General features: G+C 46.3%; 1 protein-coding gene across 1 annotated transcript; it reads right to left on the bottom strand.

Annotated features, from left to right (window-relative positions):
• Positions 1-111: 111 nt before the first annotated feature.
• Positions 112-27,057, bottom strand: SYTL4 (synaptotagmin like 4). The gene is made up of 17 exons (XM_083722885.1): positions 26,858-27,057; positions 19,128-19,289; positions 16,759-16,974; positions 15,965-16,074; positions 12,861-12,975; positions 11,675-11,788; positions 9,847-9,952; positions 9,352-9,442; positions 8,976-9,079; positions 7,745-7,831; positions 6,454-6,632; positions 5,189-5,291; positions 4,919-5,080; positions 4,143-4,248; positions 3,776-3,875; positions 3,043-3,251; positions 112-718 (listed from the first exon to the last, which is right to left on the bottom strand). Exons 2-17 carry the CDS (start codon positions 19,232-19,234, stop codon positions 576-578), a joined length of 2,052 nt encoding a protein of 683 aa, XP_083579011.1. The 5' UTR covers positions 19,235-19,289; positions 26,858-27,057; the 3' UTR covers positions 112-575.

Raw genomic sequence — 27,057 nt, 5'->3', positions numbered from 1 at the left:
ACTGCATCTCCTCCTCCCCCATCCTTTCTGTCCATATTATTGAGCACCATGTCTTCATCTCCTTCTAATACAGGAATAAAAAGTAGATATTTAAATTTTACAGCTTCCAGCTTCATACACCCAAACTTTATTTCAGTGACCCTTTCTGCTGTGCACAGAACAGAACAGAAGGTGTTAACATTTAAAATCAAGAACAGGATGCAGAGATGCAGTATGTTGCAGAAGGCTTCAGGGAAAAAAGAAAAATAGGAAAGGGAGTTTGAGGGATAAAGAAAATAAGGAAAAATAAGGCATTTTAAAAAGGCACTTTGGCAGGACACACCCCCGTAAAGGGTCTGCACAGAAAACAATCCCAATAAAGTTGGTCGTAAGACAAAAGATCCTTGGAACAGACTGCCAAGAACTTTCCTCCAGAACAAGCCAGCTTCATGGGCCATTTCAAAAAGTTAGTTCTATTGCTGCACGTGGTACGAAGCCAGGAAGTCTTGCTGCTGCACCCCATAAACTCTCTAGTGCAGTGAACCTGGCCATCATTTGCCTCCTGTGCCCCTTCTCAAAAGCCAGCTGGAACAAAGTTATGGTCTTGCCCTGGCCATGGTGGGGCGAAGGGGAAGGGTTCCCTCTGCCCACGATCCGGGGTACTTGCGCATCTTCTGCCACAGACTAATCTCCTCTCCGGTAGAATCCATCCAGTCCACCAGTTGGCCATTGCTCATCCCTGAAGAGACAAGTAGTTGAAAGAAAAAAAGGCGAGGTCAGCCGAGTGCACAAAATAGCCAAGGTCCATTTTCACCATCCTGGCCAACTGAGGGAACTGATTTGGTTATCCAAGTATCCCTAGCAAAGTCACAGAGCTGGAGTGGGGGCAAACCTGTGGCCCTCCTGGTGCTGTCTGCGCTACAGCTCCCATCAACCCTGCCCCCACTGGCTATGCTGGCTGGGAATAATGGGAGTCCCAAGACCATGTTTCTCGTTGCAGATCAGGCCCTGCCCATCTAGACTTGTATTGCCTACTCTGGCATGCAGCAGCTCTCCAGGCACTCAGGCAATGGTCTTTCCTCACCTTTCACCTGCTACCAAATTAATTTTAGCTGGAGATGCCAGGGACTGAACTCAGGGCTTTCTGAATGCAAAGCAGGTGCTATTCCCATTAGTTATTCCCCCCCTCCCCGCCAAAAAAGTCACAGGACAGGTATATCATATCTGTGTAATGTTTACATTTTTTTTTAACCCACAAGAATGAAGATGTGTAATATCTAACATGTGTATAAGCCATGCACCAGGAGTTCACTAGGCCAGCATGAGCTACAAAATCTGTGAAGGCGTTGCTAAACCTGATGTTTTATTTGAGTGCCCAGCTGTGTTCTGTCTTCAGCACTGAAAAGGCTAAAATCATGTGTCGCACCTCCATCCCCAAATGTCGTCTACTCAAGTAACACTCCCTCACAAAGAACTGGATTTTGATTAATAGAGCTGTCCTCAGATAAACTGTGGGCCCTCTTGATTTAATTCCATGTGGCATTCTTCCCTTTCGTTGCGTGTTTTTCAACACAAATTTTCACAGTAAAACAAGAGAGATTGCGTCATATCCACACCACTTAAAGCCATCTTATAACATTTCTAACAGTCATGGAGGGTCCTGGGATCTGTACCTTGTTAAGGGTGCTGGGAACTGTAGCTCTGCAAAGCCAGCACCATTAACAAACTACAGTTGCCAGGATTCATTGGGGGTTGGGGAGCTATGACTGTTCAAAATTGTGTAAGAGTGCTTTAAATGGAGGCTGTGGGTGTCTGTAGAGAGAAAGAGAAATGGCCCGAAATTAGGGAGCCCGCTATGAAGACCCGCCCGTACCCTGCTGTGGCCCCTTGGGAGGGCAGCAAGACAAGTACTAGTTGTGCGTATTTATTTTCTCATATCTACTTTTTGGCCCATCAACTTCGAATTTAGCTCTCTGCTTGTTATGTATCGAGATTTAGGTTATTTTATTGTAATGTTTAGTGGATGCTACATTTACTGAAGTGTTTATTTTGTCTGACTTGGGTTGAAGTGTTCTGTAACAAGCATACGTTATGCATTTTTGATAATTAAGTTAAATGTTTTATTGAGATCAGATTCAGGTGTTGAGTTTACTGTGGAAAAGCAGCCCATCAGCTAACGTAAAACTGACTGGAGCCATGGATGGAAAGCAATGGGTGAAAAGACTGCGCCTTATAAAGGAGAATGAAGGAGCAAGAACTTAGGAATGCAGGAAGCTGCCTTATGCGGAGTCAGCCCATCGGGTCCATCTAGCTCACACATGTCTACATTGCCTGCCAGCATTTCTCCAGGGTTTCAGGCAGGAGACATTCCTAGCCCTATCAGGAGAGTCCAGGGACTGAAACTGGGATCTTCTATATGCAAGGCAGGTGGTGGTATTTCATCCAGGAATCAAAACTGCACAGTGGTGGATATTTAAATTCCACTGCCTCCAGCTCCACAACTTTATTTCAGTGACCCTTTCCCCTGTACACAGAAGGCAATACCATTTGAAATAAAGAACGCTCTCCAGGCATTCAGGCAGGGAACCCTTCCCAGCCCTTTAATAAAGCAGATGTCAGGGATGGTACCTGGGACCTTCTGCATGCAAAGCAGTGTGCCGACCACTGAACTATGGCCTTTCCCCTAGAACAGGGTTTCCCAAACTTGGGTCTCCAGCTGTTTTTGGACTACAGTTCCCATCATCCCTGACCACTGACCCTGCTAGCTAGGGATGATGGGAGTTGTGGTTAAAAACAACAACAGCTGGAGTCCCAAATTTGGGGAACTCTGCCCTAGAAGAACCCTACTGCTGCGAAGGAGGCTAGACTGGAGCTGGGAGCTAGGGTTCAGGAGTGCCTCTAGCTTAAGTGGAAGCTTAACTGTCTGCAGTGATTTACACAGTACCATTTTTTGAGCAAGTGGGAGGAATAATCCATCTAGAAAAGATAATCTCCATTGATGGGACAGGTGCACTCATGAGCACCCACACAAACACATATGCATGCCCTAAGAAGATTCCTCACCATTCCCAACTCCGAGTCGGACTCCTCCCAAGAAATCGTTGCTGGAAAGGGGCTCCCGGTCCCACACAGTAAGCTCCAGGCAGATGTGCGGCAGCTCTTCAGGACTGATGTTGTTGTAGACCAAGGTGTGGTTGTAGTGGGGGTTCAGGCTCTTCTTCACAACTGGTGTCTTCCTTTTAGTGGCCTTGTTCCTCAGAGGGAGCAAATACCTGTGGACCAGGGAGGGGAAAATGCCTCTCTCTTATTAAAGAGGCTCCTGCAACCAGGACTTGCAGAAATTGGTAGCTTGGAAGGGAGGGGGAGGGTAGAAAACTCAGCATCTTTTGAAGATCTCTCTGCAAATTTCTTGTGCTTAAGAAGCTGCGGAGAGAATTCTCAGCAGCCACAAGAGGGCACCCTGTGAGCGCTTTTCCTGTGACCTGTAAAAGCCAAACTATGCGCCGTATGCATAGTTCAAAGTCAAAGTGCTTCTCTTCTATAAGAATCAGATCCAGCCCCTTTTAAAACTCAGAAGGATTTGCACAGCCCCAAATCAATTGATACCCAGAGCCAAGCACACTTGTTTCATATTGCTGTGCAAGATACTACATGAAATGCAAAATAATTATTTCTATAATCAGATGCACACACAACCCCTGTGGTACCTGGGCAGGGCAACAATTAACTGTAAACCCTCAGTCTCCAGCCTCCTTTCCACCCATCACACAGTTTTAGCAAGCTCCCATTTGCTCACCCCTTGACAAAGCTGTCAGATGTCCCTCCAGATTTGGCTGCTGTCAAGTTCTTGGCCTCTTTGATCCAGACCTGAAGTTCACCGCCGTCTTCCTTTTTGCCTAACAAAGAGACCCCGGTGATGAGCATGAATGGCAGGAGTTCCCCAGTCCCAAAGCTTCCTCTAACCAGGGTGGTATGAAAGCCACCCTACCAACCACACAGAACCGGAAAAGCCAATTGTTAGCAGAATTTAAGTCAAGTTTCTAGACCTTATGGAGTTGGGGAAAGGTTTGGATACGAATATAGAGGAAAACGAGACAGCTGCCACGTGTATGGTTTCTGTTGCATTCAGAGGGAAAACTGGTTGCGTTACACTGAATCTTCACCTTTTCTTCCGTTTCCTGCATTGGCATGCTTAGCAGGTGGAATGAACTTCAAAGAAACCACCAATTCGCCTTTGTATTGAGGAGAAGCAGATGAGTCTGCAGCATTCTAGGACAGGAATGGGCAATGATAAATATTAGCACATCAATAATAAAAGGGTTGTACAACCAATCAGATTCCTGCAGGATTTACTGATGCAAGGAGATGACACTGAGATGGCTCTGTGTAAGATATGGAGGAGGGGGCTATTCTGTGGCAGGTTCTACAGATGGAGTGGAGGGTTTTCTAAAGTGGCTGTCAAGGAAAATGAATTAGAGGATACATGTACATATATATATATATAGGCAGGGAGGAGTGGCTCAAAGAATACATAATGCCTCCACCCTTTCAGTGTCAAAATTGGCATTCCCAGGACAGCTTGCAAAGAGAACAAACAAAACATATTTTAAAAAGTAATCGAACCAAGAACATTATCCCTGAGCCAAAAAAATTCTTCTGCAGCTTCAAAGAATTAAAATATTGAGAAAAGAAGCAATTAAAATGATTGAAAATGTGCGAAAATGGGAGAGATCTTCACCTGCAACTGGAATTACAACAAAACGGGAGGCAAGGAAGATTCCCTGTTTGTTATTTAAACCAAAACAGCAGCTGAACACAGAGGCAATTAGAAGCTTGAGAACCGAGTTTAGCAAGACTTCCTGGAACTCCCAAGAAACCTGTTTCAGCTGAAGCTACATGACAGGGGGACCAGGGAAGCAAGCAGTGGGGTGGGGCAAACCTTGCCATGCAGGGGGAGGCACTCCTCCAACGGGCTCTCAAAGTTCCAGGTGTCCATCGGGACCTCCACCTCTCCCAAGAAAGTGTTCCGGCCAAAACGGTCGTGGTGCCAGACAGAGAACTGCAAGGTCCTCGTCAGCAGGAGGGCCTTGCTGATCTCATACTGCAAGAAAACGAAAAAGAGAGGTTGCGTATTTAGCAAAGATAGCTTCCACAGAGGACCACAACCTACACAAGCCTGGCTAGCCCCATGCCCACAACTCTCAGACACCTTGAGCAGCTCGTTGTACAGTGGGTTGACGGTGTTCCGTTTGATAGTGGTTTTCCGCTTCCCTGAGCGGGATTTGTCCGGGAGGAGGTATGTCTTCACATACCTGCGAGAGACAAAACATGTAGGTTTACACCTTGCCCAGTTATCTCCCTTTCCTTCCATGGTCCCACACACCTCTGTTTAATGGTGATGAGACTGGCGAAGCAGGCAGCTTTGGATAAAGTGGCCATGCAATTGCATTGGCGTGCTGAGAGGCGGGATGTATCCACACAGTGAGTCCTTACAAAAAACAACTATTTGCTGAGGACCACCTCCACCCCAAAATACCCCATATTTTTAGATGGTTCACACTGGTTTGTGAAACACTTCAACTACAGATTGCAGCCCTCCTCGTGATTACTCTTAATGTAGTGCACTGGGCTAAAACTGGGGAAACCAGAGATAAAACCTCTGCAGCCTCAGTCATGAAAACCACCAGGTGGCCTTGAATCACTCACCATCTCAGCGTAAACTATTTTGCTAAAAATGGGGCAAGGGCTGGAGAAGAAGGAGAGAACACTGTTAGCTGTCCTTGGAGGAATGGCAGGATAAAAAAATGTGATAAATTCATAAATGCAAATTGGCATACTTTAAAATATAATACAGTGCCTTTATCCAAAAATGCTGTACACACTTCCTCTCGCATAACTATTCTGTCTTGGAAGCACAGCGTTGCAATTTTGTCCCCAAAGCAGCCCACCTTTAACCATGCTAAAAGAGTGTTTGATTAAAATATATGTTTGTTTGTTCAAAGTGTTTTACACCTGCTTTTGATCCCTCTTAAATTAAAAATTATACAACAAATGAAAAAGTACACGTGAACACAACAGAGCTCAATTTCAGGCATCACATTAAAAAAAAACAACCACACACATGGTTTGCATTCACCCTAGTTTAGAACCAAACCTAACCCATAGCTGAGCTTTCAAATAAATCTAGGAAACACACGGTTTACAACTGGTCATCTGCTTTTGCTTTCTACCTCCTGTCTCTAGGATGGAGAGCAACTGATGCTGCAATTACACTTTGCTAAACTATAGTCAAGCTTCCTCAGCTACTAATCTGTACCATGTCTAAACCGACCCACTTACCGTAATTTGTTGCTACGGGTTGGAAACCAAACCACTTATTCCTGTCCTAATGCTAGGTGTAAGCTCACCCACCCAAGCAGGAGAGTCCAATGTCCCTCCTCCCCACACATCCAGCACAAGACGATGCACACTCACGGGCTGGAGCGCTTCTTGGCCTCGTCAGCATAGGCCAGCTGGCGACACTCCTTCACGTGGATGAAGAGGGTCTGCACCTTCTGCTCATAGCTCAGGGAAAAGGCAATTTCTCCCGTAACACAGACATTGCCAAAGTCGCCCGCCTCGCTGTAGATACTGACCATGCTTCCCAAAGTGCTCTGAGAAAAGAAAAGAAGAAGCATCGTTTACCATCCACTGAATTCTGCCTTCCTGGCCCAGATTCAGCCAGTCACCATCAGATTCTGCTGCATGTGCAGACCAGCTCTGTAAGTAACTCCGAAAGGTTTTTAACCAAAATGTTCAACCTACATTTCCACCCGTAAAGTGGGGACAGCGTTGAGTTTGTTGTAGCAAAACAACAGGTCAGTTAAAAGATTGGGAGGGGGGGTTATTGTTTTAATTATTTGCTTATGTTTTTACCTTGCATTTTTATCCTGTGATCCACCCTTAGATCTTGTGATAAAGGGCGGTATATAAATAATAAGAACAATAATAATAATTTGGCACAGCATAATTTTTTCAGGAGGTGAGAAGGCCTCTCTGATCCCTGAAATTTTATGCTGTTTTACAAATCTGTTCATCCTTAAGGTCCCAACACAGCTTTCGTTTTTAGTTTCAATCCCATCACTGAATTCCACCACTTTCTGCATGGATAGGAAGAGTGACTGTCCCATCTGACAGCAACAGAGGCAAAGAAGCCCCCCTACCCCTGGAGATCACCTATCTTAATCCAGCTACGCTAACGGGGGAAGAGCTGTAGCTCAGTGGTAGGGCATCTGCTTTGCATGCACCTCCAGGTAGGATTGGGAACATCTGTCTGAAACCCTGGAGAGCTTCTGCCAGTCAGCGTAGTAGACAACACTGAGCAAGATAGACCAGTGGTCAGACTCAGCATCGGGCAGTTTTCCTGTGACATATTAAGCTGACCCACTGAGTTACGATGCATTTGCTTCATGAATGAAATTCTACTGTTGGTTTTGTGCTGTTCACCACCACGATCTATTTCCCCCCCCCCCCACCTTGTAATGCTGATGGTTTAGACTTTTTTTTGCAAATAGAATGTAATAAATAAATATCTTGGGCTTGATAGGAATGCAGAAGAAGGAACATTATGCTCTGTAAGCCAAGTATGGAGAAACTATGTCACCCTCTTGGGACTACAATTCCCATCAGCTTTGACCATTGGGGGCTGATGGGAGCTGGAGTCCCACAGGTTCCCCACCCTTCTTCAAAAGAGTCCTAGGCAACAGGCACTGGTACCGGGACCCACCGAAGATGTACCGCTACGCATGCTGCATCTGGCTGTCCTTCTCCGGTGAATCTCTACCAGGCTGTCTATGTCCTCCTCTTCCTCTTCCTAGAGAAGAAAACACACACAGCTGAGCTTCATCCTAAACAGCATCAGCACAACCTCCCAAACGAAAGACTGCTGGCTCAGTCTGCAGCCCCAGGCAAGTTCAAAAGTCCCCCAGCTCATCACCACCCTCCTCCAGTGTCTTATTATGAGCTATTGAGTGCATCTTTATTTTGCATACCATCACTTCTTTTTACAGCTGTGCCTATGCCTCCAGGTGGCCATTGGAGATCAAAAGGCTCTCTTGACTGTGTCATATGAAATGACACACCACCCAGCCAAATGAGCTGCTAAGCTGCATCTATGCACCACCTCCAAAACTAAAGGCAGAGGTTCTTTCACCAAAATACTGACATAGCCACAGCAGGAGCTCTTGGAGGTTCAGCACCCCAGGTGATTGTGAGGGTTGCCTCTATGATTGGGCTGGTCCTGCTTAAGGAACCGCCACCCCCTTTATGTCCCATAATGTTATATATTTTTTTGGACTCAAGGAAGTCCATTAATACTACCCCTACATCAAATATCCCCAGGACGCTTCTCAGTATTTGACTCTGGAACAACCCTCCGTAACATTGGTGTGGGAAATCTCAAGCCACACCCCCTCTCCCCAAGCCACACCACCTCCATTGTTTGAAGGTCTTCCTGCACTCCAGCAGAATCCTCAGTAACCTGAATCTCTGAAAGGCCTAAAAAAAGGCAGGAGACAAGGTGCATCACCAGTAAGGGGAAGGAAAGAAACCCCACCCTTTAAGGTGGAGGAAAACCTCCCCCTTCCTACCTAAACAGTGTCAGCAGTGTGAATGAAGGAATGGGAGCTGATGCCCAAGAAAAAAACAAAACAAAATCTCAGGTTCTGGCTTTAAGAGTACTAAACCAGCATCACCTGTGAGCACTACAGGTACAGCCAGTCTGGGGGGGCGGGGGGGCTTCTCCTACAAGAGGAGGCAAATCTGCATGGCTCTGCCATAGGCGTGCCATCTTAAAAATGTTCAGTGTCCTCTGGGGGTCTCTGGTGAATTAGCCTACTGTATTAAGGTAAAATTAACATTTTTTTTGCTCTGCCCACTTTTGCTTCTGCCACTGACACCTGGCTCCCCTGAAGGGAATGTGGGCCTCAGGCTAAAAAAAGCTCCCTTAGGAGACTCACCATTTCAACATTGAGGCCTGGGACTGATTTGCTTCTGTCTCCTAGAGGCCCACTTTCAATAACAGGCTCCTCTGGTCGCAGGTCAATCACTGACTTTGTGTATTCTGTGACAGAAATAGGTCAGGAGAGGAGAGAGCTACCGTTTTCAGCATCCCAGAGCCAAGAGGTCACAGAACCACTACCCAAACCTAACCCTTTATCCACCACCACCACCCCAATCCAAGAGGATTGTCCCAAACAGGTGCTTGTCCAAACTTCTTTTGATAAGGTTCATGGTTGAGTTAGGATCTGAATGTGGATCTCACCAGTTTAAATACAGCAGCTCAACCACTCTACCACCCTGGCCGGCATTACATTGCATCTAAGGGTCTTTTACCTGAAGGCCTCTGAACTCTCCTGGGATTCTTCTTGAACAAGGTTTCATTCTCATCAGCTGAAGCTGCACCTTGGATCCCCAAACGAGCATCCTAGGAAAGAATACGCCAACATCACAAAAACATAAACAAGACCCTCACACAACCACCATCCCACACACTGGACTGCAGGTAGAAAGAGTAAGGAAATCTGATTCCCAAAAGCATTTGGCCAGCACAAGCTTTAGGACGAGCGCCAAAGGCTGTTTTGGTACTTTTGAGTCCAGCAGCTTTAGATGTGCAGATGAGTTACGATAGCCCACCCAATACTACACTCTGCCAATCAATACAACCAACAAGGACCAATGTGCATACACCCATGAAAAAGGTTGGGGTGCCCTGGGAAGGGAAAGTCCTGCATTTCCCAAGACACCTGCCGCCATACGACAGTGCCCAAGCACATGCAAAGAAACCTGTTGTTTCAGCAAGCCACATGGAAAGCAGCAGTGCAAACCTACACCATCTGAATCGGAGGGGAGAGTCTCTCTGAAGCGGCTGGGGAGCGTCAGGCTGGATGCATTGGACCCTGAAGGGCTGATAGCTTTTGTCCTCTCTTGTTGAGGGCTGCAAAGAAACAAAAAGCAGGGAGATCATAAGAACATCTTTCCTGGAGCAGACCAAGGACATTCATCTCTCTGAACAGGGTACCCTCCAGACTTGTTTTTTGCAATGCATCATCAATGCAATAATAGTGAATTAGTGATCTGCAGATTGTTCTGCTTTATTAGTAGCTCTGCTCTGCTTCCTCGATGTTATCACACGACTGCTATCTGAAGGGTGCTCTTGCTCTATAGCACAGCCAAAGCAGAACCAATAAGAAATTCCTGGAACATTTGTGGGACGAAAAGCAGGAAGCTTATATGCGAGGATTGGAAATGGAACAGTATGTCTGCCTGGAAATTTCTGCAGTCACCCTGAGAATGGGATCAGCTGAGGCACAGCAGAAGAAAAACCACTAACCCTTCCATTTAGCAACAACTGTAAACCTGCATGAATTTAGGCGATCCCCTTTTAAAGCCTTAGCCAACTGCCACATGTTGTGCAGCAACGAATTCCATAAATTGAGAAGTGCATTGGGTCAATAGATCATTCCTTTTGTCTGTTTCAGCCTTCTCCCACCTGTGCCCCCCTGATGTTTCTGGACGCCTGCTTTCATCAGCCCCACCTAAGATCAGGAATTGATGGGAGTTGTAGTCCAACAATATCTGGAAGGCTGGTCAGGATGGGAAAGGAGGTTGGTCAATGCTTTATTTGTAGTATTACCGGAGGCAGAAAATAAAACTCTGTTTTCTTTCTCTGCACCATGCATAAAGTTATTTCCCAGCATGAGTCCACTGAGAACCACCCAAAAGCAGAGTCACAGGTTCTGCAGGCAATATTCTGACCCCCCAGCAAGCCACCCCTACCCCAGGTATTCAGTATATGAAAGGGTTAGGGAGGAAAGTCTGAAAAGGGCTTTTATCTCCCCCAACTTACCTCCCTTTTCTCTCCCTCTAATCAAACCTCATCCATTCCTCTTCTCTCTTCCCCCAGTTGAGCTCAACAGATATAACAGCCTAGAATGCCCCTGTGATTCTAAAGCAGCACATTCTAAAACAAGGATGGCTCTCTCCCACCAGAAGTTCATAGCATCATAGAGTTGGAAGGGACCCCGAGGGAATCTCAAATAGAACATGGCAGGTGGCTATCCAACCAGATAGGGAAAAAGCACAATGCAACCTCCATTATCTAGGCCATCCACTAGTTCACTAAATAGAAGTGACATTCATAGGTTAACATAGCAAGTCGTATCGCAGAGGAGATTTACATGAAGTTGAAATGGATCTCGCTACAAGCAAACCAGGTGAGAAAAAGCTGAAGGGCATATAAAAGGCAGGCTGTGTGCACCCTCTATCTCAGCAAATAAAGAAATTAACTGTGGTGGAAAGCACTGCTCAAACAGCGCAGGAATTGTCCTATGGTACCTCCGGATTCCATCACCGTATGATTCTTTTCAAACATTCAAAAGGCACTACAGAAAACAAGCGAATTGCATCATGTCACAAACCGCTGGCACAAAAATGATTGCTCATTCTGAAAAGTGGTGTTTTTGGAATCAACTGGCTGGAGAAAATAACTAGTTTTAGAGAGCATTGTTGTTGGACTTCCAGCTCCCATCAGCTCCAGCCAGCATTGTCAATGGTCAGAAATTATTAGGGTTGTGGTTCAGCAACTTCTGGAGAGCCACAGATTCCCTTACAGATTGGGATATACACCTTATAGGAATCAGAACTGGTCTTTTCAAACCTGGGGCCAGGAGCTGTAGGAGAAGAGACAGTGCGGAAGCCATCCAGACTCATGTTCTCAGTGGATTCTGTGTCACTCCTTGCATCTCGGAGCTCCAAGTGATCAGGGGTCAAGCTGGAAGAAACAGTCTAGACAGGTGAACGGCAATAAGGGGCTTGGTGGAAGGGCCCAAGTTCAATCCCTTGCATCTCTAGTTCAAAGGATCAAGCAGCAGAGAACATAAAGACACAGGAAGCTGCCTCATACAAAGTCACATCATTGATCTACCCAGCTCATCACTGTCTACACCAGATGTGGAGAACATTGTGCAAGAAGAGCTCTATTATCTCAGTAGAAAAGCTGTTGGGGGTCTCTGTTCCAGTAATAGGTGGGGGAGGAGGAGACATACAACACACTCATCATACACAAGGCTATTTTCCGTGAAATGTGTGGCATATTTCATCAATGCACAGCTGAACGGCAGACCTTGCCTTCTTACAGCTATTCGAAGACTCCGGACTTAAAATGCAATTGCATCCTGAAAACTACCTGCATGCAAATGCAAAATGCTTAGGCCAGTGCTTTTCAACCAATGCTCTGTGGCAACACTGGCCTCTGTCCCTCTTTCCTTCCTTCCCTTCCTCTGATGCCCTCCCGCATATCTGCCTCCCAAAGGCTTGACTGGCTGTTTGTTGCAGCAGCCCTGGCTACAAGCTCCCCAGGCAAATTCTGCCTCTGGGGCTTGCCAGGGGCTGCTTCCCAGGCCCCTGTGGGGCAGTGTGAGGAAGAACCTCTCTTTGGGGGTGGGGTGGGCAGCTCAGAGACCATGGGTGGCAGCAGTGGCTGCTCAGAGGACTCCCAAGGAGAGGGGAGAAGAGAGGAGGCTGAGCGAACACTCAACAAGGGAGGGTGTTCAAAAAGTCGTGAGGAGTTGCTGGCTCTTTTGGCAAGGGGTAATATAACTGGGCTCCTGAGCCCCGCAGGGGTGCTGCAGAAAGAATGTAGTTGGCCAAGGGGAGCTGTGGACCCAAAAAGGTTGAAAACCTCTGGCATACACTTCTTGCAGGACTGTAAGTATGCTGATATTTTCCCTTCATGTGCTTTGATATTCACTGCCGCTAGTGAGAGGGATGAAACAGACTTCCGTTGCTGCAACAGCCCAGCATGGTGGAGCAAGAAGGGTTGGGTGGGCGAGAGAGTGAGTCACCTGGGATCCTTGCGTTGCTGCTGAGGACTCTTTGGTGCTGCCTTGGAGGAACCTTTGGTATCGGTGAGCTGGGCCTTCTGCAGAAGAGCTTGACCTGCTGTCTCCCTTTTGTTAGCTAAAAGAGAAGGGATAAAAATAACAAACCTTTTAGGGTCAATGCACACATACTGGGAGCAGTCCCCATTTATTCACGACACTTCCACCTCACCTTTCCCTCACAAGGAGCTCAAGGTTGTACACAGGATGCATCCTCCAACCAGCTAACAACCTTGAGAGGTAGGTTCATTCAATAGTTAACATTTATATAAAGGTAACGGTAAAGGTAAAGGACCCCTGACAGTTAAGTCCAGTTGTGAACGACTCTGGGGATGCGGTGCTCATCTCGCTTTACAGGCCGAGGGAGCTGGCGTTTGACAGCAGACAGTTTTTCCGGGTCATGTAGCCAGCATGACTAAGCTGCTTCTGGTGAAACCAGAGCAGCGCACAGAAACACCATTTACCTTCCCGCTGAATCAGTACCTATTTATCTACTTGCACTTTTTGGTGTGTTTTCGAACTGCTAGGTTGGCAGGAGCTGGGACCGAGCAATGGGAGCTCACCCCATCGCGGGGATTCGAACCGCAGATCTTCCGATCAGCAAGCCCTAGGCTCAGTGGTTTAGACCACAGAGCCACCCGCGTCAAACCCAGTTCACTCAGTGGCTATATATAATGCAGAGCTAGCCAATCTGTAGCCCTCCATATATTGTCAAAAACACCACTCCCATCATCCTAGGAACTTGGCAATTAGGAGGAAATGGAAACTTCTGAAAAGCTGGAATCTTTGAGTGGGGGAGTGATTTTTTTCAAATATATATTTTGGCCTCATTAACTGTTAACACCAAAGCAAACCATGACTTAGGAGCGAATGAACAAGCAAACAAGTTGATGCATTGGGGCGGGGGGAATTGCAGCTGCTTTGTTCCTCCCTGTTCCTGCTGCTGCCACACTAGCAGGAATTAAGCCATGGTTTGGCTTAGCATTACATATGTACTCAGGCTTATGATTTGTCTCGTTCCAGACAGACCACAAACTGTGCCCAGTATTATTATTTTTTGTGAGCTTGTGGTCACAATTTGTTTGGGGGAGACAAACCATAAGCACAGGTTCAGGTGTGCCAAACCATGGCTTAGCTTCCAGTGGTGCAGCAGCAATACAAACAGGGAAGGAGCAAAACGACCACAGAGTTCTGACTTATCACCAGCACACTTGCTTGTTCAGGCTAAAGCATCATTTGCCATAATGTTATGTGCAAACAAAGCTACTGTCTATAATCTAGAAAATTGGTTAATGCAGTTATTGTGGAACCAGTGTTATAGAAAGTTGAATAGTGTTAAGAGACCATTAGAACAGAAAGGAGCCAGGAGGAGGAGGAGGGAATTCTGAGGGAACCAGAAGCTGGACTGAGCAATGTAAATGGATAAATACAGAATAAAACACAGTAGCTGTGGCAGATGCAAGTTATAGACTATATGGAACTGGCAGAAATGACCGGCAGAATCCGAGAACAAGGAGAAGAGCAGGTGGAAGAGGACTGGAAGAAGTTTAAAGTTTATCTACAAAAACATTGCAAAATTTATGAATGTTACGGGCATTGTAAATGAAATGAAGGCGTTCCAGTGATTAAGATAAATAAGAGTATAAAGGTAAAGATAAAAAATGAATTGAATAATATGATAATTGCTGAACTAATTTTAAATTGGAATACATGAAAGGAAAGCGGGTGGAAGCAAGGAAAATAAGATCTGGAAGGTTATTAATTCGAAACAGAGTTTGTTTTTAATCTTGAATTTTCTTTGTTATGTTTTTTATTGTCTTTTTTGTCTTTTGTTGGTATTTTTTGTTGTATGCGTTTGTTGTTTTTTTGTGATTTGGGTTGTTTTTACTGTTGTTAATTTTTGTGAAATTTAATAAAATATCATTTAAAAAAAATAATAAATGACCTAGGTCCGTCCCCCCCAAAAAACACAGTAGCTGAACAAAAGAATACAATACAAAGTAGCTGGCAGAGTTCCTCTCTGCTTATTTGCTGGCTTTTCAAACTCCGCCCCCCCCCCAAAAAAATCATTTTCTCAAATGATTTCCTCAAATGATGTTTAACTTGGTGTCTTCCTAAAACTGTAAGCAAAAGAATAGTTTGTTTCAGAAAAACTTGGTCCAAGGCCTTGTCATTTACCCCACACCTAAGGGCTGTGCCACTTTACCCAGTACAGTGGTACCTCAGGTTACAAATGCTTCGGGTTACAAACTCTGCTAACCCTAAGTAGTACCTCGGGTTACGAACTTTGGCCCAGGATGAGAATGGAAATCACGCGCCAGCGGCACAGCGGAAGCGGGAGGCCCCATTAGCGAAAGTGCGCCTCAGGTTAAGAATGGTTTCAGGTTAAGAATGGTTTCAGGTTAAGAATGGACCTCCAAAATAAATTAAGTTTGTAACCTGGGGTACCACTTGTACAGTGGCGTAGCATGGGTTGTCAGCACCCGGGGCAAGGCAAGTAATTTGCGCCCCCTAACCCGTGGATTTGTGCCCCCTAACCCTAACCCCCAGATGTTGCGCCCGGTGCGGCCGGCCCCCCCTGCACCCCCCACGCTACGCCACTGCCACTGTATGAGGAGTAGGTTGGGCCAATTCATGTCCAAAATATTCAATGGAGGAAGTCAGGAAAAAAATAGACATCCATTTGGTGGCAGCAAGGAGGAAGGAAGAGAGGTTAGTAAGGCTGCTTTGCTTGCTTGCTTGCTTGCTTGCTTGCTTGCTTGCTTGCTTGCTTGCTTGCCTCCCTTCCTTCTCAGCAGCCCATGCCATCACCATGGCTGAAGAATGAAAATACACAGGATATTGAGAAGATACAGATAGCTCAAGTAAGCAAGCCAAGCTAGATTTCTAAAAGGGTGGGGAGAATGTAAAGAGTTTGCTGACCAGGACATGAATTGCCAGCTAATAAGTTATTTGGGGCAACTTTTGATTATGTTTAACTGGAAAATACAAACAAAAATCCTGCATAAGAACCAGCAGCTACGGACTTTTAGCTCCTCTTCAGAACCAGAACTGTCAAGAAATCCTACCCTGTGGTTTGCGCCGAAGAGACATTCGAATGATGTCGCTGCCCAGCCTACTAGCAAATCGATTTACTCTTTGGTCATAGAACCAGTCACCAGTAGATTTCTTCAGCTCCCTGCAGAGAGAGAGAGAGAGAGAGAGAGAGAGAGAGAGAGAGAGAGAGAGAAGAGAGCTGCAAAAGAGCATTTCTAACAATTAAATCACTTATGTTCAGCTCAGTTTTTACCATCACTTGGTTTTTCTGAAGCATGAATGATTACACAACTATGTATAATAGAATTTGGCTTCCTGAGTTGTTGTTTCATTAAAATAAACACCCCAAGTTTCTAGCCCTCATTAATGTATGGGGGGAACACTTTCTGGAAACCTATAGATGTTTTGTTGCTGACTTTGGGATTTTGCAGACACAGCTTTGAAGCAGGAACAGCAAAGCTCCCCTGTAGGTAGTTATCAAGGGTGTGTTAGCATGGGGCCCTCCAACTGCCCAAACAATTCTACAGCAACATTCTTGGCTCAATAAATCTTGTACCAGTCTCATGGCCTTGGCGGCAAGAACCCAGCCTCGCTAACTGTATTCACCGTGCTTTTCTACAAAGGAGAATAAAAAGAATGCACAGAGGTCTAAATTATTGAGCAGGACAGTTAAAACTCCTGGATCCTAAAGCCTTCAGACAAAACAAGCTGTGCGTAAATGTTGAGGGCTAGAATCTTGCAATAAACAGCCGCAGCTGGAAGAGACAAGGAACAGGAAGCACAAGGACAGGAAGTAGCACTGGCAAACTCAAGCTGCTGAACTTACGCCTCCTTGGTGCAGACTTTGCAGCGCCAGGAACTGTTGGCGCTATAGGAGCGGCAGTCCCGGCACACCAGATGGTTGCAGCCGCGGCAAGTATTGGCTTTGGGGCTGATCCGCCCCAGGCTCTGCTGACAGCGGGCGCACGTCCTCTCGCTGTAGCGCTGGCTTCCCCTCTTGGCTCCCTTTCTGCGGATCTCCAGCAGCTCGTTCTTCAGGCGCCTGTTGCAAGGAGCATAAAGCGGGAATGACTAAAGACTACCACATACAAAGGAAGGGAGCCTAAGTTCCCATACATCTCACAGCATCCGCTCCAGAAATCCAGGTGCTGGTTGGTCCAGCTAAGGCTTGCATCCGTGAAGATGGTACTCTTAGGTCTAAGCTATCTGAAAGAGAGTATGCCCTCGGTTCAACCAGATCAGGTTCCGAGACACCCTTCTCTCAGTCCTGCCACCCTCACTTGGCGTGGACACAGCAGAGGGCCTTCTCAGTGGCTGCTCCCAGACTGTGCAACTCCCTCCCTGGAGAAGCCAGACTGGCTCCCTCCTTGCTGTCCTTCCACCAGGAGGTGAAGACCTCCTTATCCCAACAGGCTTTGATGAACTGGTTGCTTCTTATGATGCCCTGCTGTTTTATTGTATAGGCATCATCCCATATACACATGATCGACTTGTGCGCAACCGCACACATGTGCAGCGCTGGGAGGTAAATGCAGAAATAGAATCATACCAGGCAATGGCAGGAGAGAGCTGCAGAGTCCTCGTGCCTCGCGAGGAGACTCTCCCCAAAGAGGACGTCAGTGAGGGCAAAGGAAGCGCCAAAGAGACTGGAGGCGCAGTGAGGCTTTGTTTACTCTGCTCAGCCTCCCTGCCTAACAGCTGATGTGTGCATTGGTTCAGGAGGAGGAGCTGCTTTTCTGCACAGCCTCCAGCCGGTCCCAGAGCTTCAACTCTAGTTGAAGGGAGAGTTGTGTAAGGAAAGAGATATGGAGAGCAGGAAAACCCAGGCATTCAGAGGCTTTTTAGAGGGTGCGCCCCACCTACACAATTTTCCCTTATGCGCATGGGGGCCTGGAACATAACCCCCATGTAAGGGGGGATCACCTGTAATTATTTGCACAGTTTTAATTCTATTAATGTTTCATTGTTTTTTAATTACTGTTTTCCCCCCATAATGTTTTAAGCTGTTCTTATTTTTATCTGTAAACCACCTTGAATGCCTCTTAGGGAAAAAGGCTAGGTATATATATCAGGAGTACTACATGGAGATGAGAGAGAGAAGCTAAGGAACATGGCCTGTACCTCTGCAGACTGGAAAGGGACACAGCTCAACAGCACAGAAGCTGACCTGCATGCAGAAGGACATAGCCTGGCCCCTTCAGTTAAGTAGCAGGAGGCCTGGGAAAACCTCTGCCCAAACCCAGATCTACCAACCTCACAGGGCTGCTGTGATAATAAAATGGCGTACGGGGCAAGCACTGTGCTCCTTAGAGAAAAAGATATAAATACAATAATAAAAAATTTAGCTATTTCGCTTAGGTTACTTGCTGCATTTTTAATTTGTTTTAAGCTGCTTTGAGACTCTTGTAATAAGCAATGAATAAAAGACATAAAATAAGGGATAACGTCCCATGTGTAATAAACACCACGAGCTCCAAGTCTAATGTAATTAACTGCTATATCAGAGAGAGAAAGAGTTATGCTAATAAACTGTTCTGTTCCATTTGGAATTGTTTTATATCTTTCATAATTGCAATTTGTTTTTTTATAATCTTACTTTCCATTCTGGTGAAGGGCAGGTAACAAACCTTACACAGAGATGAATGAAGCAAAATATTTCTCACTGGTGCTCTAGCTTAGCCCATGTAAGTGCAGAGACAGAGGCGGCAGAGCCTCAAAACAGAATATAAGAGCAACCACTGAGGGAGAAAAGATAAAAACTGGGCAATTTCACAGAGTTTAGCAATGAGCAGGGAGATGATGAGATGGGCAATCTCAGGCACATGGGCAGTAACCTCACTGACCTCCTGACAAAAACCCCAAACAGTGCTTTGGACCCCAAAGGTTGCAAACAGAAGAAAGCTTCCGAGACAACAAATCGTCTAGACAGACAAATGGTCTGACGCCGTATGAGGCAGATCCCTATGATGGGAAAACTACTCTGAATCACCCAGACTTCTTCAGGGCAGGCCTGTACAATGCACAACCCATGAAGCTGAAGCAGACCAATAGGAACCTGCAAATACCCTTGTTTTTGTCATCTTAAGCAAGCACAGCAAAGGTTTCGGCTATATTCCTACACCAGCTCAGTTCTCCAAAGCAAGAGCAGCGGTGTTCTTGCCTCCCTCTTGACCCCTGAGCCATTTGGGATCTCACCTGATTCTCCTCTCTTCTGCTTTCCGCAGTGCTTCATCTCGTTGCAGGACCTGGAGGATCAGATCCCTCTCAGCCTCCGAAAGGAAGGACAAGTCAACAGCTTCCATCGTTATCCCCAGGTTGGAAGGCAGCTCCCGGTCCCTGGCTGCAGAGTTCTCAGAGCTAGAAGGAAGGTATTAAGAGTTTAGCATAGCTGAGCAAGAATACTACACGTTCATTTAACTCAGGGATAAGGAAGCTGTGGTCCTCCAGAAAATGTTGCGGGACTCCAACTACCATCAGCCCCAGCCAGCACAGCCAAAGTTAATGGATGATGGGATTCAGAGTCCCAACATTTGGAGAGCCACAGGCTCTGAATTTCTGATGTAACCTGTTGACACGAGCGAATGCAAACCAAAAACTCTGAAGGCAACTGACCTACTATATTAGCTAAAGTAAGCTTGGTTTCAAAAGATGCTTTTTTGCATTGTTTTGCTGCAAATTTAGTTACCTACAAAAGGTCCAAGCATTCTACTGCAGGTTGGGGCATTGAGGAAACCAGGGTCAAGAGAGACTGAGGCTTGCCTAAGTCTTCCTGAGAGATGAGATTTAAAATTGGGAAGTCCCCGACTTACAGCTCTGACTTGTATCCGCTATACTGCAGAGGCTCTGTAAATAACAATTGTGAACTACATCATATGGGCTAGAGGTTATAGGACTACAACTCCCATTGTTCTTGATCATTGGCCATGTTGGCTGGAGCTGATGGAAGTGCATAAGCATATGCATGTATACTTCATCAATGGAACTACTGAAAAAGCTGAAAACTGGCAGAAACAAGTGGAACATGCACCCAAAGTCTGCAGCACTGGTGTTCTAGCCAATTGTGCCTTTTCCTAGGGTACTCCATCCTATCCCCAGAGAATAGACATTCCATATTATGAGCATGCTCAGTCTTCATTTGGCTGTTTCTAGGGAAGCTGCTCCCTTAAGTTCCCTCCAATACACTTTTTTCTATTTCTGCAGATGTTTGACTTTCTTCTTTGTCTCTCAGTAGCTCTGCTTTAGCTACATATCTGCCATAACTCAGTTCTTTATTAGTAGTACTTATAATGAAAGACTGACAGAAAAAGACAAGACAGAACAATGCTTCTCAAAGACGATTCAAGTATAGTGGGTCCAGCTGCAATATTTGCTAAAAAGATTAGAGTGGGGATCCAATTGGCATAAAGGTTACGGCGAAACACATAGGAACGTATTCCAGGCAGACAATATCTGAATGTTGGCACAGCGGAGGGAGGAGGAGAAAGAGAGAAGAGAAGAGCCTAAGATCTCTACCATTTTGATACCTGGGCTTTGAATGAAAATTCAAGATAGGGGCCAGGGGGAATCACTCTGAAAAAAGACAGTGAAATCAATAGATGCCACAAAAATATCTGGGCTTCAGAGGGATGGGGATTCCCTTATGATTTTGATTATTTTTGCCCTCCAAAACAAAGAAATCCTCACAAAAGTCTCAAAAACATGCTACTTTTTATTTAAAAAAAAAATCTAGGAGTTAATGCACTAACATTCATGCAAAAACAAAAACCCATCTACAGTACTGAGTTTTAAGGTATCCTGGTGCCAACTTGATCAACGCCAAGTCACCATGGGTTTGGGGGGGGGTAGGGAGGGGCGGCTGCCGCCGCCCCGAATCAATAAAAAGACTAAGCTAGCAGGCTCTGACCCTGCCCTCCCAACAAAAGCCCTGCCCACACCCAACAAAAATCCTGGCTACACCCATGCAAATCACCTATCATTAACAGAGGGGGCCTCAGAAGAGAGACCCCAAAGGTCTGAGGAGAGGTTTGTGGCCACGGAACTGCACTATTGTGAGAGAGTGAAAAGAGACAAGGCAGCAAAGCAGTCTGAGCAGTCTGGGAGAGATATGAAAAGAATGGATCAGGGCCCCATCCTCCTCCATAGTCCTATGTCACCAAGAAGCTGAAGAATGAGGCTGAACCAGCTGAGGGGGCTGGCAGGGTCAGTTACCTTCCCTACAGTTTTTAAGCCTCCACCATGAATTCGGCCTTTGGTGAAGGGGAAGCTGGTGAAGCGCTGTAGGAACACAAGAAACTGTCCTATACCAAAGTCAGACAGTTGGCCCACCTGACTCTGAGAAGCCTACCCTGACAGAATAAAGCACTGGAATGCTGGAGTAAAATTTCCTGTTCAAAATGCAGACTTTGACACTGAGAGTTCAGGGTTTCAAATTCAAAACTGGAACAGCAAAACTGGACAATTCTGGTCAATCTCAAACTTTCATTTATAGCTCTGTTTTGATAGCAGTACTCTGAGGTGATGTGGTGTGGAAAGTGGGGCACCATCAAAAACCAAAAGCAGTGAAGAAAGGGTTGAGGTAGTAAAAACAAGGCTACAAAAAAACAATAATCAAATAACAAAATTAACAGTGAAATATTAATAGTGGGAAATAGTGAAAATGGTGAAAAGCCATGTGATAATGGTGAATGTGAAAATGGTGAAAAACCATGTGATAACAAAACATAGCAAGCTGCCTTACACTGAGTCAGAGCATTGATTCCCCCTAGCTCAGTATTGTCTACACTGACTGGCAGACGCTCTTCAGGGTTTCAGGCAGGAGATGTTCTCAACCCTACTCTGAGACACTGGGGATTAACCCTGGGACCTTCTGCGTGCAAAACAGATGCTTTGCCACTGAGCCCTTTCATATTGGAGACATGGCATGGGGTGGGGGCAGAGACTTCAGGCTTGTGGATCTATTGGGTTTTTCCCCCATGATGGCTGCATACACACCATACATTTGAAGCACATTATCTTCCACATGGTGTCTTAGGGGAGGGGTAGTTATTCTGGTGGGGGACACGTTGTGTTCCTTCTGGAGTGATTTGTCCGCCTTTGGTCCCCACCCTGCACTAGCTCTCACCTGTGGCTCCTATAAGGTGCCAGCCTGCAACAGTGGCCACACTCCCAGAAAATGGCTTCGACTGGCTAAACCAGGTGAGGGTAGCCATTGGGTCTCAAACCCTCAGCGAGTTAGGAGCTTCCTCTGCATGTGAAGACAGGCTCTAGCGGAGTGGGCAGATGAGGCCAATAGTGGGTCCATTGTCAAGAAGGCAGTTTTTACACATGCTGTAGACGGAAGTGAGGAGCAGGTGGAGCTCATCAACCTGGGAAGGGAGCCCATCTAGGAGAAGTAAAACTCTGGTCCTAATCCTTTGCTGCCTTGAAGGATATCTTCAGGAGAAGAAAAAGCTAAGGAGCAAACCCTACTCAGATCCCCAAGACGGTTGGAGGGTGCCTTGTATGCCTCCTTCTGTCACATCCTGCAGCCAGGCTTATGCCAAACATATTGCTCTGCTTTCCTTTGGATCACATCAGCGAGACAGCCCAGGATCTCCATACACACTGCCCAGGCTCACGCCCTGAGAGACCAATTCAGTGCTGCTAATGCAGCAGATTGACTCCGCCCCCGGAAGCACACTCCATTGTCTCTTGAGGCAGAAGGACGCCAACAACAGTATCTCCCACAAACAATCTTGGGAACTTAAGGCCCTTACCTGAGTACAGTTCCCAGCATTCTTTGGGGAAAACAACAAGCTTTTAAATACATGGTGTGTAGATGGCCTAAAAGGGATGCGGGTGGCACTGTTGGTTAAACCACAGAGCATAGAACTTGCCGATCAGAAGGTCAGCGGTTCAAATCCCCGCGACGGGGTGAGCTCCCGTTGCTCGGTCCCTGCTCCTGCCAACCTAGCAGTTCGAAAGCACGTCAAAGTACAAGTAGATAAATAGGTACCACTCCGGTGGGAAGGTAAAGGGCGTTTCTGGGTGCTGCTCTGGTTCGCCATGCTGCTCTGGCTTAGTCATATTGGCCACATGACCCGGAAGCTGTATGCCAGCTCCCTTGGCCAATAAAGCAAAATGAGCACAGCAACCTCAGAGTTGGTCACAACTGGAACTAATGGTCAGGGGTCCCTTTACCTTTACATAGCCTAAAAGACTCTTGAGATCCACAAACTTGAAGAAGGTACACAATGATGGTTTGGGCAGGCAGTGAGTAGTACGGATTACCTAGCGCACCCCATAATAAGCCATGCAAAAAGAAATAAATTCACACCTACAAACAGAAACAGGCTTGTTTCTAAACTTATTCATTTATTACATTTATATCCCATCTTTCATGCAAAGGTTTCAGGGTGGTGTACATAAGTTTTCCCACTCCCTATCATATCCTCACAACAAGCCTGTGAGACAGGATAGGCTTAGACAAAGGACTTCCACACTTCTTCTTGTCCAGCCGCTTCCCTACAGGAAAACCCACTCTTTACCATTGAACTGCAGTAAATCAGGGTTTCCGCAAATTGATGCTTGCTCCGATTCGGTGATAAAGAGCAGGTTTTCCCAGGTAAAGGCAAACAGAAAACTGCTCAAAGCCTGGGACAAGCAAAGTGTGGATGACCCTTAAAAGAGTTGATGAAGCAAAGCCTTTTCGTTGTTGTTGTTTGAGTGGGAGCCAGAAAACATTGCTGACGCAACTGCACCGTCACCCAGAAATTTGCCACTTTTCTGCAATAAAAACATCTGTCGTGCATGCAGAATGCCCCGGGTTCAATCCCTTGCATCTCCAGGTAGAGCTTTCCCTGCATATTCCAGGCTGTTAAAATGAAGGAAGCATGGGTGGAAACAGCATTGCGTTCCTGTGTGAAAGAGGTGGAATCGCATTTCTGCTACTGAAAACAAATCCCTTGGCCAAGATACATGTAGAATTAAGGAAATTGAATTAACTACTATTATGCACTTGGCTGCTGCTGGAAGACCTCAAAGCTTGAAGTCTTCCCTCCCCTGCATTTAAACACAAACACACTTAATTTCCTGCTCAGCTGCCCCACATTTTCCCACAGCAAAGAGGAAGCATGTTTGATAAAAACACTCAGCCCTGGTATTTGAAAAACAAATACCTCTTGGGACGCCAGGATAGGAGACTCAATATCCTATTTTCCACTCCACCTGGTGTCCCCCGTCCTGCGTACAAGTGCACCCACACCAAACATATTGCTTCATGTTTCAAGATCAGGAGTGTGCCTTAACTGAAGGCAGTAGCGTGCCCGGAGCAGCGCGTGCGGCGTGGAGCCTCTCTGCAACCTTCCCCTCAGCTGTAGGGCAGCTGAGGCGGCAGGCAGACGCAAGCCCCATGCTCCTCGAAAATGCAGCGCAGAGCTTGCAGGCAGTCCGCCCGCCGCCTCCACCTCAGGAGAGATGCGTTGCTCAGGCACGCTGCAGGTCCCACAGTGTGACGCCCAGTGCCCCCCGCCTCACCTAGCTACCAGTGGCATAGGAGGGGTGTGCAGTGGGTGAGGAAGTTGTTGTTGTTTCTTAAATTAAAAAAAAGTGTCATGAGCCCATTTTTTTAAAAAAATCACATATTTTTGCCATTTTGTCACCCCCCTCAGTGATGACACCCAAGGTGACCCGCACCCACCGCACCCCCCTTCCTACGCCATGGGCTGAAGGACCCCTAGCTGGCCTCCAAAGCTGTTTGGGATATTTGAATTGGCACAGAATCATTAAAACACAAAACAGCCAGGGGTGCCAGCTTGAATAAAATATTGGCGGGCCCAGGTAAGTCCCACTCCACATAGTCAATCTCATGATACGGCACATTCACACTATTTGAATGGCAATGCTCATCAACTTTGGGGGCGCCAGGACCCCTCAAATATTTTAGGGGGGGTCGAAGGGACCTTGGCTCCTAGGATTTGTTTCCTATGAAACAGCAGCAACACACCATTCCACAGGATCCTGTGGAAGAACACATGACATTTTCGAAAACTTTTATCAACACATGGTCATGGACTCTTTAGCACTAACCATAGAAAAACAGCACACAATGCAAAGTGCTCCACTTAGCTGATATGCCTGGTTAGGTCTCACACCCTTCCACTTCTGAAGGAGGAAGCCAGTCTCAAACAACTACCTGTAACGTTTCCCTTGAGATAAATGAGACAGTTCTTGCCCTACATAGCTGACAAAAACATACTCATCTTAACCAGCCTATGAATGAGCCACCCTTCTGCTGTGCATTCATAATGATTTATGCTCACGATGGTATCAGGGCTGTCATATGCGGTTCTGTTTTCAGAGATGGCACACTGCTTCATTTCTACTCAGTGCAACTTCCTGTGGAGAGCCTGTAAGGTTTTTTTTTGGGGGGGGGGAGTGCTTGCTTTTCTTGCACAATAGCTCAAGAGAGCCCTTCCAGATGCCAATAATCATGTAACAACCTTGGGGAAGTACTGCGGGAAAACTAATAAAGCAGAATGGTGTATAAACAGTCCAGTATGCCATAATTCTAAAAAGAAAAAGAAAAATTTTTTAGCCCTACACTTTGGAACTCCCTGCCCATTGACACCAGGCACGCACCTTTTGTTGTTGTTTTTTCGGCACCTGCTTAGAACACACATCTAGATGTGTGTAGGTGTTCACATTTTAAAATCTCATTTTGCTTACAGCTAATTTTAATTCTCTTTTAAATATTTAAATTGCATGCTTTAACTTACTTACTGTTTTTAAAAAGAAAGAAAGAAAGAAAAAAGAAAACCACTTAGAGGTTTTCTTACAGCCAAGTGCTATACAAATGTTGTTAAGTAAATAAAAATGAATAAATACGATTGCCTTGTTGCTATGCTACGGAATGTACCTGTCAAAAAAGCAAAATGAAACCCAGGCTGGAGAGGCCCTTCACTTGTAATGTCAGCTGATCAGCCCTGGATCTTGCAATGTAAGAGGCAACACCTTTGAAAGTGCATAAAATTCTCTCCCTTACGCCCAAGAACATGAGTCTGCCTTGAGGCTATGTCATCTGACTTAAGGTTTCCTCCTGCTAGCTGCAACTACTCTGCTATGCCAAGACCAGGGTTCAAATCCAAGCTCGCTGGGTCACCAATCCTCAGCTTAGTCTACCCCACAAGGTTGTTGTGATGATAAGGAGAAGGGGAGAGCCATGTGTGCCACCTTAAGCTCCCTGGAGGAAAAGGAGGATATAAATGCAACTAACAACTAAATGAATTGATAAATGGGGAGAACACTTTGCACATGCTCAAGAAGTCTCTCCATATGAACACCTTCACATATACAATTCCAACAGGTTTGAGGGGAAGTTAAATCCCTGAAGCCAACATAGAAACACACCGGGATTTAACAGCAAAGACTGCTGTTTCTAAACAATGCACCTGATAAAGGAAACACACAGTTCATAAACCAGAGCGAGCCCAGGAAAACATTAGGGCGAAAGAACAATGGATACACACCTCACGAGAGAACTTTGGGCAGACCCCTCACCGAGGACTCCCGTGCCTTACTTCCAGGTAAGTCCAAGCAGTCTTGACTTGGAACCCTTGCCCCAAAGCACATGCAGAGTGCCTTTCTAAACCCAGCCAGCCTTTGCACACCAAGGGAGGACCTGCAGGCCAGACCATCCAAACAGGACTTTGGGATGAGGAACAGCACCTGTCCCCTAGGTGGTTAACTAATGCCACGCTAGCCTTTTAAAAGCAGGCAAAACAGGCTTGCGAACTAGGGCGGGGATGAAATCGAGGACAGAAACTGGTGGTGGTGCAAAAGCTTTACTTTGGAAAGGGGCCCAGGGCGGGAAGGTGGAGTGCTGAGTCCTCCCACGATGGCGGGGCGAGGGGGTGGGGGCAGATGAGGGCATGGAAAAAGAGGGGTACCTGTACGCAGCGCGCCCCGCAGATTCCTCTGCTCTCGTCGCGGTTTACCTCCAACCACAGCTGCTTCAGGAACAGCTTGAATTTTTCCCTGACCTGGGAGGAGCCGTTTCCTTAAAGGCACCACGCCCTTTTGCCAACCTTTTAAAGCCGAGATCAGGATTTATTCCCAACACAGTATGGCTTAATCGGTTGCTATTTAT

The sequence above is a fragment of the Podarcis gaigeae genome, assembly GCF_964106915.1.
Source record: "Podarcis gaigeae genome assembly, chromosome: Z".
In the NCBI taxonomy this organism is placed as follows: domain Eukaryota; kingdom Metazoa; phylum Chordata; class Lepidosauria; order Squamata; family Lacertidae; genus Podarcis; species Podarcis gaigeae.
Note: the sequence above shows the minus strand (reverse complement) of the source record. Positions and strands in the feature narration are given on the sequence as shown.